Source organism: Copidosoma floridanum, unplaced genomic scaffold, assembly GCF_036245765.1.
Source record: "Copidosoma floridanum isolate Cflo_tuat_1 unplaced genomic scaffold, Cflo_Japanese_pri ptg000011l, whole genome shotgun sequence".
NCBI classification, from domain to species: domain Eukaryota; kingdom Metazoa; phylum Arthropoda; class Insecta; order Hymenoptera; family Encyrtidae; genus Copidosoma; species Copidosoma floridanum.
Window position 1 is genome coordinate 7,396,934 of NW_028321888.1, and position 14,209 is coordinate 7,411,142.

General features: G+C 31.6%; 1 protein-coding gene across 1 annotated transcript in view; it reads right to left on the reverse strand.

The window, feature by feature from the left end:
• Window positions 1-14,209, reverse strand: part of Sema1a (semaphorin 1a) — a 610,859-nt gene that overhangs the window by 110,643 nt on the left and 486,007 nt on the right. The window contains exon 9 of the mRNA XM_089589929.1: window positions 7,726-8,016. Within this exon, the coding sequence (XP_089446055.1) occupies window positions 7,726-8,016 (291 nt within the window). The remainder of the gene's footprint in view (window positions 1-7,725; window positions 8,017-14,209) is intronic.

Genomic DNA, 14,209 nt, shown 5'->3' on the forward strand with positions numbered 1-14,209 from the left:
ACAAAATATTTTATCAGAGTAAACGTAAATGATGCACATCCTTGTTATTCTGAGAACTAATTCAAACCCAAACTTGCTAAAATAGATCGAGAATTGACGAAGAAAGACAAAAAATTAGATTTCAAACTAATGACAATTGATTTGATTATTCATCTTTCTTTCTAAAACTGAATAGATTGCATTGGATCTAATTTGAAAGAACTATTTAAAGTGAGAAAAATGTGCGAAAGCCCTTTTAAATTCAATCCACACGTAATTTCCCATCTTTCTCCTTTGAACCTCAAGAGTGTTGCTAAATTAGGACTTGATCTATTCTTGTGAAATTCAAGACTGTGCCTCAAGTTTTTTTCTAGTATAACAGAGCTTGTAACTTGATAAATAATATTATAAACCTGTAAAATCAAATTTACCTTGTCAATGAGGTAGAAAATTTTAATTTTTTCAGACTCCCTTCAACCAATATCTCTTGAATATATTATGTTAAAAATCCACTTTTTATCATCTATCATCACTTTTCTCCAGAAAGCTGCATTTTATTTTGTTCATCTAAAAATGCACAAATGAAAAACTGGTTTACTAAATTTTTTAACATTAATTCATGTGAAACCCCAACTATGAAAATTCTTTTTAGAATTTGACCTTATACAAAAGGTTTAAGACTGGTTTTTGAACACAAATATGTTCTATACAAATGTCAAACTACCTCTACTATTCAAAAATTTTATAAATTCATTAAATGGTTAATCGACAAGGCTTAGTAGATCTAAAAGATCAAAGTGTCTTAAAGAAGATCAAGCAAATAAACTCTCACAGGCGTTTATTTACACAGTCATCACCATACATGCAACAAATTTGTCGATACGACTTTGTCTCAGCGTTGGCTTAGGTGGATATGATTTTGCATTTTTGTCATCATGACCTATACATATTTATAGATCCTAGTGAGAAATGTGCAAATTAAATAAGGGGAGAAGGATGCCTGTCGGTCTGGTTCTTGTTATCGTACTCGTTCTCCTAGTTTTATAGAGCCAATATTGCCCTCAGCTTTTCATTGCTAATTGCTGTTGTAAATTTAGTTATAGTATTAGAATATTACGGTGTTTGTTGAAATTATTATTAATTACGACAATTTTAAGCCAAGAAAATTGTTTCTAAGCTATTGCAATGAGAAATCTGTGAACTTAGATGATTGCCCAAAGAGCTTCATGTTTTGCACAATAGTTGATGATTGTTAGTATTTTTAAATAACCTCAAATAAATATTTGTTAAACTAAGTTACGTATCCTTTTTTAGATACTGCAGTTGTGATTGAGTTATTAAAATAATGCAGAAATTTTTATAAAATTATCTTATTTTTTGCTTGATGGTCATAATATTAAGATACAGGCACATGACTTACGTATAATTAATAATTTATTTCACTTTTAATAGGTAAAAATACAGCTGTAACAACTAATAGGGGTACCAACTCAGTTGTGATCCTTGTTTAAAGCTAGATATTGAATATAAAACAACTACGACGACTCTGCTCGTATATTCCAACAACTTTTAATGTTTATCAAGCTTGGTCTGAAGAAGAGGATTCAAGAAGTACAAAAAGTCCATAGAGTATACATAAAAGCTAATTATTATTCCTGCAGCAGCTCACCTGCATACTCCACGAGTCCTCGAAGTTTAGTTGTCAATAACACTTTTCTTAATAAATAGGTCTAAGAAGACTAAAGTTTAGGACTTTATTCTTCTTTGTGTTTCTCAGTGTTATAAAAAGTATTGAACTTAAAATTACAATAATTTACTTTCCGTCAATTTAAAACAATTATGTCTCTTGCATCTCTTTGATATTTTAACTGAGAACAAAAGCTGCAGTTCTCACACCAATTGGACCAGGATTTTAAACTGGGTTTGATGTCAAACCAACTTACTCATATCAGCATGTTTAAGCAGGATGACTACTTAATACCTGTTATCCTACGATAAAAGACGTTTATTAGTTTCCAGGTACTATCGTTCATGAGCTAAGCTGATGTAACAGGCAGCAGGAGGCAGCATTGTTCATTATTTTGTCATTAGTATTAAAAACCTACGATTCTCTAAATCAATGTTTCAACTAGCTATTAGACAGCTGTGTAGGGCATAGCTTTAAAATATATGTTGAAGATTATTTTACAATTTTTTGTAAGACATTTTTTCAACTTGGACTCTAAAAAATGATTTAATACGTTTATCAAGAGAGATCACTATAATCCTTGCTCTGCTTTTTAATAACAATTGATTACTTAATATTTTTGTCGAAATCAGTTTAACCTCCTTTTTACATGAAGTATCAAGTATTTAGAAGATATTAATATACATTTTTTTAAATGTATTTTGCAACGTATCTTAGTGAACTTGATAGACTTTGTTATTCTATGTGCCATCAAGCTAACAAGTTTTAAAGATTGATGTAAACAACCGATTTCAATTTCAACTAACGAAAACAGATAAAATTGTACGAATTTCAATTTTCTTAACTTGGTAAATAAGTGAGTAAATGTCACTTTGTTCTAAGGTTGCACTTACTCATAAAGAAAAAAAATATGAACATGATTTGATTTCTTGGCAGTTCACGAGGAAGTACATAAAATAATTAGGATATACAATATAATATCAATGAGGCTGCTTACAGCATTTCATCGAATACAGTACTTATCATAACTGCTCATCGCGTAGAACAACTCATATCAACCAAGGTAACAGTGATATTATTTTGAAAGACTGAAAAATCAAATGTCTAAGAAACTCAAGAAAAATCCAACGTATCGAATACCAAGACTCTTTACACGTCTTTGAAATAAAGTATGTATAGATAAGGGTAGTAAAAAAAGATCTGTACTGCTTTTTTTCTAAAGATAAAGTTCTGACGCTTACATTTCTCCAACAAAACTTGAAGACTGTCTTTATAAAAACAGGAGATTTCAGTACAGTATAAATCACTTCACCTAAAACGAATCCATCGACTTAAGTACTGACTATTTTTCAGGTGGCTAGAGAGTCACTCAAGTTATCATTTTAACTACACCGATAGCCCATCCATAAAAAAAAGACAGGCTGTTATTTTAGAACTGCCTCATGTAAGTATAAAACAAACAATTTTTATGGTACTTCATGTTACGTAGATAATGTTCTTGGATCTTAGTAAAAAACAATTGATTTGGATTCCAGAACTGTAATAGTACCTAAATACTAAATAAAACTGACATTAAGGAAATCGCCAAGCAGTTCAACAACTTTTTTACTACTCTTATGCTGCGTCATGCAACTTCCACTTTTCGCAACTGGCTTTTATTTTAAAACTATTATTAAGTGTCTCCTTACAAATGTAAATCGGAAATAAAATTGTTTTAATTTAATTGCATGCTATGTAGATAATTCTTCTTAATGAATTACGAATTACATATTTAAATTTATTATTATACACATTTTTTTCACAACCACCAAATAATTAAATAATTAATACCTGTAGTGTCTGAAACCAAGTGACGAAGTGGGTTCATTTACATAATAATGTCCGCATACAACCTCATTGTGAATTAAAAAATAAAAAGTTAGTTTTTCAACCAGGTAAACAAGTGTATTTTCTTGCAACTGTAATAATAAAAAAAAAAAATTGCTTGTACAATATGACCTAATGCGTTTACTTTTTCCATCTCATTAATTAATCTAGTAACATAACCTCATATAATCAGTTTTTGATTTTTCAAATAATTGCGAATAAGAATTTTTCTGCGGTTAATATTTCTTGTTTTTATTTACTGTTCGGCCATAAGTAAAAAAATGTTGGAATTTATACGTTTAAAAATAACCAGATTTCGTAAAAATTTCTCATCCGAGAGTTTTAGGAGTTTTCTAGAACTTCCTAATTGCATTAATCCAACTCATACCAAGTACTATGTACTGACAAACATAACGTTTTTTTTTCTTCCTCCTCTTAATCATCTTTTGCTTGTTTCTTACTAATATCTGTAGTTGCATATAGGTCCTAGTGAAAAAAATGCAAAGTCATGTAATCCTTACCCAATGCTGCTAGATCTAAAGTGTTTCTATTTTAAAAGTAAAAAAGCAAAATGTGATAGAAGTGGACTTCTACAATTTATTTTGCCAACGATTTTTTGAAACAGTTCCAAATGATGCTACTTTATATTTCCTATAGAATATTTGGTAGATCATAAGCTTATGAGGATCTTAAAGTAAGCATCACTGGAGACATGAAACTTTAACATCATCTCTTAGGTAGGAATAAAGTTAGTTTTTTCGTAACCCAGTATATAATGGATAAACTACTGAAACTTAATAACAATAATAATAACAAGAGATTTAGGCAAAGTGTTAAACATGTTACTGAGAATAAAATTAAACAAGATAAAAACTATTATAAAAAACTGATACTAAATTCTTAAGAATAAGAAATTGTTGCTTGAAAAGGATTCTTAATAGAGAGTTAAAACGTTGCTGATTAAACAAAACTGATTTTGACAGTATAGCGTTAGACTTGTTTATTTATTTTACATTTAATAAGATTTATAACACTTGGAACAAGTAATAATAATCAAAATAAATTAAAAACCACATCCAACTTAAAAATATTCCTTAAATTTTCTTGAGACAGGTGAAAAGTGGCAAGGGCTTAAAAAAATAAAAAATATTTTTAAAAAACACTAAAAATTAAGAAAACACTGAATGAAAATAAAAAATTTTATAAAATTATAAATATGGCGTTACGAAAAAATCAATTAAGGCAATTTTGAGAAAGATACTTTTGTAGTGTGCATTTTTGTGGGTGGAAATCTTAAATTCTAAGTTTGCGGGATAGAAGATAGGTACTCTTAGGTATAGGCCCTCTCATCAAAGCATGACTTGTGCACAATACACAGCGGTTATCATGTCAGTCATCTCTGCCATAGTGCTTAACTTGTTAGTCATTTGCTGGTTAAAATCGGTAGCTGTACTGCCATATTCATGCACGTGTTTGAGCTGACGTATGATAGACGACATGGAGCTGATTCAATGTTCAACTGAAGACCACAGTCGCTTTTGCGCCTGTGTCATCTCACGCAGATACCAATACCGCTTGTTTGGTGACGCATGACGATGCTTAATTAATTACAAAATCAAGTCTTGTTTGCAGACCAAACGTCAAACCAGCTAACTTCTACTCAGAGTTATAGCAGATTGGACAGCTTTATTACTGATTCAAAAATCGTGGGCCAACGTGGTAGCACGCTTTGTGATCAATGTGGACAGAGTATGGGATGAGTTATGGAGCTACGGGTTTGCCAACGTACTGCTTTAGCTCTTGAGTTCCTCTTGAGCTGACTTCTAAGTGAACCACGGCAGCCTCATTGAGATCACTCCAAAAGATCGGGTACGTGATTTGACTCAGCGCTACGCAACAGCGGTAAAAAATACCGTCAATGCAAGAGCTCACTTTTATGATGCAAGGAATTACCTTGATTAACCTTAGATATCATCTTCTGTTAGCACTATATCACTTTTTTAATGCATATGTGACACTATCTTATCGCTAAGGGACTTCTAAACAAGCTTTGGAGTAGAAGGAAGCTGACCACCGACGAGTTTACTCTCAATCTGACGGATGTTCAACATCAAACAACAAAGCGTGCAATGCTTGCATCCATCGCTTGGTTGATTGACCTATGCAACTGGCTTGCACCAATTATTCATCGAAGATATTTTGAAGGCTGATTGACTTAATTCGTTCCTTAGGTGCGTGTGAGTATATACATACCTTTCTTTTTGTTTGAAATATGTCAAGGAATATGAAAGAAATTATTTTGTACCAAAATAACATATTTTTAAATTTTTTTATAAAAGTTTTTAATAATAATTGGCAAGAAAAAAATTGAGTAAAACACATTTCTCAACGGTATTCAAGAGTTAAAAACACATTAAATATAAAAAAAAAATTTTCATAGACCTTGATTGGCTAGATGCTCCTATTAGAAAAACCAAACTGTAATTGGAAGAGAAAAAAGAGAAACGTTATGTTTGTCAATACATAGTACTTGGTATGAGTTAGGTTAATGCAATTAGGAAATTCTGGAAAACTCCTAAGACTCTCGGATGAGAAATTTGTACGAAACCTGGTTATTTTGAAACATAAGTTTTTTCCATGTTAAATCCTTATATTTATTTTATATAAATATATTACAGTATTAAAAATTACTCTGTCAACTTAATGCATGTGTGCTAGCATGTTAACTTTTGAATAATGTAATACAAATTAAAACATCCCACTAATAAACTTCTGCATACCTCTACCCTGGCTGAGCAGAGAGGTAAGTATGAAAAAAAATAGTATGCAATTTCTTATCAGATGTATCGTTAGATTTACATCAGTTAATTATAATTTATTCCACCACAATTCAGTAAAAACCGATTAATACCCAGCATTCAATTAACATAGTATAAGATAAACTATAATGGAAAGATCTGCTTGCTTCCTGTGAAAAAACTCTTCAACTTCTTTAAAAAATAGTAGAAGAAAGATTATAGATACAACATGATAATCAACAATTATACAGTAAGAAACTTATAAAAGTACTCATGTGTAAGCAATAATTTCAGATAATTAGGTCACCATACTTTTAGTTTAAGTATGTAAGCAGTGTAAGCAACGAGCCATGACTCTTTTTATCTAAACGTATCAGCTGTTTTTCTTTCAATCTGGATTTAATAATTCGTGCTTATTATTTTTCCAAATGTTTGAGTTGTATTTCTTTTTGTCTGAATGCTACAAGCTATGATTTTTTTTATGTAAACGTGCCAGTTTTGCCTCTTTTCGTCCGAATGCACAAGCTGTGTTTCTTTTGAGTTGAAAATAAGAGCACTGCTTTTTTTCATCTCAACGCGTGGACAGTAACTATTTTTCTTGAGTGAGTGAACCTGAGTTATGCTTTTTATCAGCCAAACTCTGACAACATGCTTACTTTCATAAGGGATCCTAGGCTGCGCTTTTTTAAAACGGTTCGTTGATATACGTTCGATGTTTGAATAATATCTGTCGAAAAAACCTATGTGTAATAATCTTCTTGAAGGAACAGTCACTGGCATGTAATACTACTCTAATGAAGAGAGCGGTACCGAAAAATGGTTTTTCTCAAACTTTTAGATACAAATTAATTTTGCGTAAATGTGAATGTGACGTTAGAGATATAATCAGCATAGGTAGTAGAAAGTTGTTTGTGAAATTGCATAAAAGTTCTCCTTTATACTTGGGTACCCAAGCATACACTGTCCACTTAGAATTACTCTCAGTTGTGAGCATCCATGTGCTGCAGACTCTACGAGGTCTAGTTTACTTTACATGGTGATTCTATATAATAGAACTGAAACCTACAGATGCATAGACCAGCATCTCTAATAACTTGATAGATTGTGATCGTGATATGGCACAATAGTAATTTTAATTTTATTTGATGTAAATAACATCTTAATCTATTTTTATTCGTTTTCTGGTACTAAACTTTTATAGTTTCATTCATACACATATTTTTTGTTGAATTTCTTTCTTTTCATTTATATGAATAAAATAATTATAGAAAATTGATATTGATATTGACATTGTAAGTAGGCCTGCGTGTGCTATGATCGGACTTGTTTAGAATATTTTTATTTTTAGTACCAACAGAACCAAAGAAAGAAAAAACAAAGTAAGTGTCTACTTACCAGAATTACTTTGCTCTTCATCTTGCATGATGTTAATTATTTCCCCTCCTTGGCCATCTTTATTGGTAGCCATGGGATTCTGAGGAAATTTATTCTGATTTGCTGATATTGCTCCAATGCTACTAGCATCTTTATTTAGAATTTTTCCAGATGGGCAAGAAGAATGAAGTCCAGTCGTAACACTTTGCAAAAATCTATTTGCATCTGTTGAAGCTGGACCAACCAAAGCACGGCATTTTCCATCTACACGATCCCATGCACAATATGGATCTTGTAGAGCCACACATTCACCTAAATACAATAAAAATTTATAATGAAGATTATAATTATTTTATTTTTACTTAAAAATTGAAAAGACAAAGTAGCAGAGTGAACAAAACTAAGAGCTCAGTTTTCTTATTACGTTTTATGATTCCTTAAATTCTCCATTGTACTACTTACAAGGTCAATCAAAAATTTTTCAGTATCTTACCTAATAAGATTTTTTTTGATAGAAAAAATAAGACGTCATACATGCGAAATTAAGCCTCTAATAACTACACAATATAATAACTTAATTACAAAAAATTTGACGTTAAAAAACGTATCTTTTTAAGAGATGTTCAGTTTAAAAAAAAATAATTTTTTAAAGACTGTTTTGTAAAGCTAGGTGAGAAGATAATTTCCAAAATATTTTGAAGAAATCGGAGTAATCAAACCTACTATAACTTGTAATTTACAAAGTCGTAATCCAATGTATAATTAGCATTATCTATTACAATTTTGTAGTAGGTAAGAATTATTGCCTATGCAACCTATAAGCAAGTATTACGGAAACATTTTATATAAAATTCTTTTTGTTCGCTATCCTACAATCAATTAAAAGAAAGTGCTGTCAAACTGTCAGGAAGAGAGCAATGCAGTCGTTCATCTTCCTTAAATACTTCGTAAGATTCTCTACGAATTAAAACATTATGAAGACCTCGATAAATATGTGTTTATTTAGAAAATTTATAGTTGAAGTAAAGTTTCTTATGTGCCGTTCTGGGGTTGAAAGAGGTATTTTATGAAAAATTGACAGATTTGAAATGATAGACAAGCTTTTCCTACTTTATTTCACTCGACAGCCACAATATCGGCATAATCATAGATACAGATGCTGGAGCGCACTCCATTAACTGTTGATGCTGCTGGCTGCTGCTGACACTTAAGAGACCGTTGCTTATTATATGACTAAAAAATAAGCCAACCAAACTTAGTGTAACGTTGGCGCGAAAATTTATTTGAGTTTAAGCTTTCGCTTAATAACTCAGGACACCTACTGGGCCCGTAGGTGGGACGTGGGGCTGGAGGATAGTTAAATAACGCAATCGGGTATTTGCAAAGGAGGTAAGACTGTTTTCGAGTGGAGGAAATCAAGTTGTAATGACTTAAAAAAGCTGTTGTGCAGCACCCCAATGTACTCACTTGCGGCGCACCTAAGGTTTGTCAATGTTACCCGGAGTAACGTATTGAGTGGTGTTGTGTTTGCGATCTAGAAACCACCAATACCGCCATGAGTAATGGTATTAATTCAAGATTCTTACAAGTGATTCAATTAATTATTTGTTTCCCGCATTTCCAGGGGTACATATACTATAGCGAGTAATGGTATGCACATTTGACTCTTTTATTTCCCAGGACTCCAAGGGTACCAATACTGTTGCAAGCAATGGTGTGCATGTTGATTCTAGGCTCGTGCCAGAATGAAAAGAAAAAATTAAAAAAATAAACTAAATAATAAACAGTTATTTATATTTATAAAGAAAACGCTCATACACGTGGAGAACCAGTGCCAGATGTAAAATTGAACCGCGCTCGTGAAGGACCGTATGGTAGCGGAGGTGGACTTCAGCTACTCACTCGACCGTTTGAGGGTAAAAGTGAACCATGTCCTTACCTCGTGGTAGCAAAGGGGGACTACAACGTCTCAGTCTACCGTGTGAGGGAAAAGAATTAAGTAAGAGAGTTTTCAGGGCCTCCGGGCCTGTTTATAGCGGACCTGAGTCATGCGCTGGTTCAAAAACGACGGAGGAAAATTTGCCAGGTAAAATCTTAAAAAAACCATAATAGCCAAAAATCTAATTAGCTAGAACTGCTCTAGTTCAGGTAGTCACAAATTTGCACTTCCCACATCTGGCTTGCTCTCCTACATGCGTCAAGAGAAGGGAAGGTAATTCACTTACTCCTGCCCTTCCTTTCTCTGTTACGTCCAAATTTTACAGTATTTCTTTGAACCTTGATTTTAACATTAAGATAGAATATTATTAATATTTATTAATGCTGAACACTGTTCGCTTATTCAATCCAACTTGTTGCATAAAGAGTAGGGGAAAGCGCTTAACATTGCAATTTAATGCTCAGGTAAATAAACGATCAGTGTGTTACAGTATATCAATCAGCACTAATACTTGAACATTAGTATCGGTGGCCATTGCTGTTATAACTTATAATTATAATATTACTACTATTATTGTTGTTATTATTGTTATTTTTCTTTTTGCTTTTATTATTATTACTATGATTATTCTTATTGTTATTGTTGTTAAAAAAAAACTTGCGTAAATAAACAGATTTTCTATTTTTATTCGATCTTATATTATATTTGTTCTCTCCATAATAAAATTTTAAGACTCTTAAAAGAGTCGTACTTAACGAAAGTCGTCACCTAACAAAACTTAATGTGTACTTTGTGGTTCCCGGAAGTGTCAAATGACAACCGATGCGAGCCGCTAAGCCTAAATACATGAAGTCAGCAAGTACTGGCCCCATTGCAAGTAAGACCAAGAAGTTTTAACTAAAACTTCGTGCAAGGAGCATTCACTTGCACGGCGTTTTAGTTAGTAGTCCACTGCCGCTCATCAGGTGCCAACAATAATAACTAATTTTGAAAGGGCGACCAGACGTTCCATCCTTTCTCTGTTTTTTTTTGTGTACAAGCAATATCAAAAAAAAAAATAAAACAAGAAATAAAAAAAAATAAATAAAACAAGAAATAAAGAAAAAAAAAAAAATAAAAAAATATAAAAAACAACAACAAACCAGGGGGGATAAATGGGTCATGGGACCCACGGTAAGAACGAAGTTCTTTGAACATGACGAGTATAAAAACACAATTTCTCAGGTAACAAGGGGGTCGCCAGACCCATTGAAAGAACGAAGCTCTATAAACGTTAATACTGCATTCATGTAGTTCACTAAACAAAAACTTGAAAAACGAATAAAAAAAAAAATAAAAAAAATAGTTCAGTACTCACGATCGTTGAACTTCGTGAGTACTGTATTAATGCACGACGTTCTCACGAAGTTCAACCATCGTAAGTACTGAACTATTTTTTTTATTTTTATTTTTTATTCGTTTTTCAAGTTTTTGTTTAGTGAACTACATGAATGCAGTATTAACGTTTATAGAGCTTCGTTCTTTTAATGGGTCTGGCGACCCCCTTGTTACCTGAGAAATTGTGTTTTTATACTCGTCATGTTCAAAGAACTTCGTTCTTACCGTGGGTCCCATGACCCATTTATCCCCCCTGGTTTGTTGTTGTTTTTTATATTTTTTTATTTTTTTTTTTTCTTTATTTCTTGTTTTATTTATTTTTTTTTAATTCTTGTTTTATTTTTTTTCATGTTTCATTTTATTACATTTTTTTCATTTTTTTTACTTTTTTTTTTATTCGTTTTTCAAGTTTTTGTTTAGTGAACTACATGAATGCAGTATTAACGTTTATAAAGCTTCGTTCTTTCAATGGGTCAGGTGACCCCCTTGTTACCTGAGAAATTGTGTTTTTATACTCGTCATGTTCAAAGAACTTCGTTCTTACCGTGGGTCCCATGACCCATTTACCCTTCCTGGTTTGTTGTTGTTTTTTTTATTTTTTTATTTATTTTTTTTTCTTTATTTCTTGTTTTTTTTATTTTTTTTTATTTCTTGTTTTATTTTTTTTCATATTTCATTTTATTACATTTTTTTCATTTTTTTTATTTTTTTTTTTATTCGTTTTTCAAGTTTTTGTTTAGTGAACTACATGAATGCAGTATTAACGTTTATAGAGCTTCGTTCTTTCAATGGGTCTGGTGACCCCCTTGTTACCTGAGAAATTGTGTTTTTATACTCGTCATGTTCAAAGAACTTCGTTCTTACCGTGGGTCCCATGACCCATTTTTCCCCCCTGGTTTGTTGTTTTTTTTTTTATTTTTTTATTTTTTTATTTTTTTCTTTATTTCTTGTTTTATTTATTTTTTTTTTCATTTCTTGTTTTATTTTTTTTCATATTTCATTTTTTACATTTTTTTCATTTTTTTGTATTTCCTTTATTTAATTTCTTTCTTATTTTCATATTTAATCTTTTTTTTTTCATTTCCTTTTTTTTCATATATCATTCTTTTTTTTCATATTTAATTTCATTATTTTTTTCTCATTCTTTTGTATTTCCTTTATTTCTTTTTTTTATAATTTTTCTATTTATATTTATTCTTTTGTATTTCCTTTATTTCATTTCTTTTTTCATATTTCATTTCATTATTTTTTAATACATTATTTTATTTGTTCAAATTTCATTTAATTTTATTATTATTTTTTTTCATATTTCATTTTTTCATATTTTGTTTCTTTTTTTTTCATATTTAATTTAATTACTTTTTTTCATTTATAACAGTTATTATTAGCATTACTGTAATGCCATAAAAACCTCAGGTTTAATGAAAATACAAATATTTAATGCGTAATAACGCGCCTTATTATATTTAATCTACACAACCATATTTATGCTAATTAATTTTTTTTTTTTTTTTTTTTTTTTTTTTTTTTTTTTTTTTTTTTTTTTTTTTTTAGATGTATCATTTAAAAAAAAAAATACACAATTTATGAAACAAATTCATAATTGAATGTATTATCAGTGAATACTTTTAAAAATGGAATGTTATAGTTACGAATCACACGATAAGTACAAGAAACCGACTTCTATAATCGGTAGCGCTCGTAGCAGAGTGGGTAAGGTACAGGACTTAAATGCAGAAGGTCGAGAGATTCAAATCTCTTTATTGGAAAATGTTTTTTTTTTTTTTTTTTTTTTTTAGAATTGTAAAAGAAAAAAAAATTCAAAGTGAAAGAAAAATTACTGCGGGGAAATAAAATTAAAATTTGTTAAAAAATTAATTACTTGGGAGTGTGAGGGGGAATGGTGGATGAAGGTGTGGTGCAGAAGAGTAACACGGCACGGTTGACAGATATACATATATAGTGAGGAGAGGGGAAGTGTGTAGAGAACACTTGGTGAGGGGGGACGGGGTGAGGGGAAAAACTTGAGAGGAAGAGATTTCTGATTCAAAAAAAAAAAAATCTGTTGGTTTTAAAATTCCAGCCCCCCGAGTAACGCGACATAAAGAACTTCGTTCTAAAAATCTACTTATAAATATCTTACTTTCTTTTAAAAATATGGTATATTTTGCAATACTTGAAGGTTGTACCGTATTATGAAAACCCGTTTAAAAAATACTGGCCTTCTGCATCGATCTGCCATACATACAAAACTTATTTGTTAATGTACTTTATTCAAATAACAATAATATCTAGTGTATATAGTAATAATATTAACTACTATATTCTATACGTATGCGTGCAGGCAAACATGTACACAGTTACACACTTGAACAGTAAAAGTAGAAATGTAGAAAGTACACAAACACTCATCATACACATACACGCACACTTTCATGATTGCATGTTGCATCCATAATTCTGTTTCTGTAAACAAGTTACACAGACATACGTACGTGCGTGTATACACTGTATGTTGTATATCTGGATACTGCACACAGTAACACACTACGGCACGGCATCACGGCAACAGGAATATGCATAGCACAACATGCTGACTATATAGTATATGTATTGGAATCCAAAGGCGAACGCTGAGACTCGATCGCCATCAAGCTCCAGTATATATCGATGCCCCAGGCGAAGACTATGCCCTGCTTCGAAGCCTGGACGAAGACTATGCCCTTTTCTGGAGTCTGGACGAAAACTATGCCCTCTTGTCTTTCCAGACGAAAACTATGCCCTTTTAGGATCCCGGACGAAGACTATGCCCTTTTCTCGCGCTCGGACGAAAACTATGCCCTTTTGGAGTCCCGGACGAAGACTATGCCCTTTTCCGGAGTTTGGACGAAGACTATGCCGTTTTCTCGCGCTCGGACGAAAACTATGCCTTTTTTTTGAGTCCAGATGAAAACTATACCCGTTTTTTCTAGTCCGTGTAAAGACTACTACATTTTTTCCGAGTCTGGACGAAGATATTGACTTTTTCTGGAGCCGGGATGAAGTACAATTCATTTAAGCTCACCGTACATTTGTTTTTGTAATTGGATATATAGTCAAATATACTTACATAGTGGTTATTGTTTACATTTACATAAATAATTGTAAATAATAATACAAACTCAGGAATCGTTTTATAAGCATGGTAAT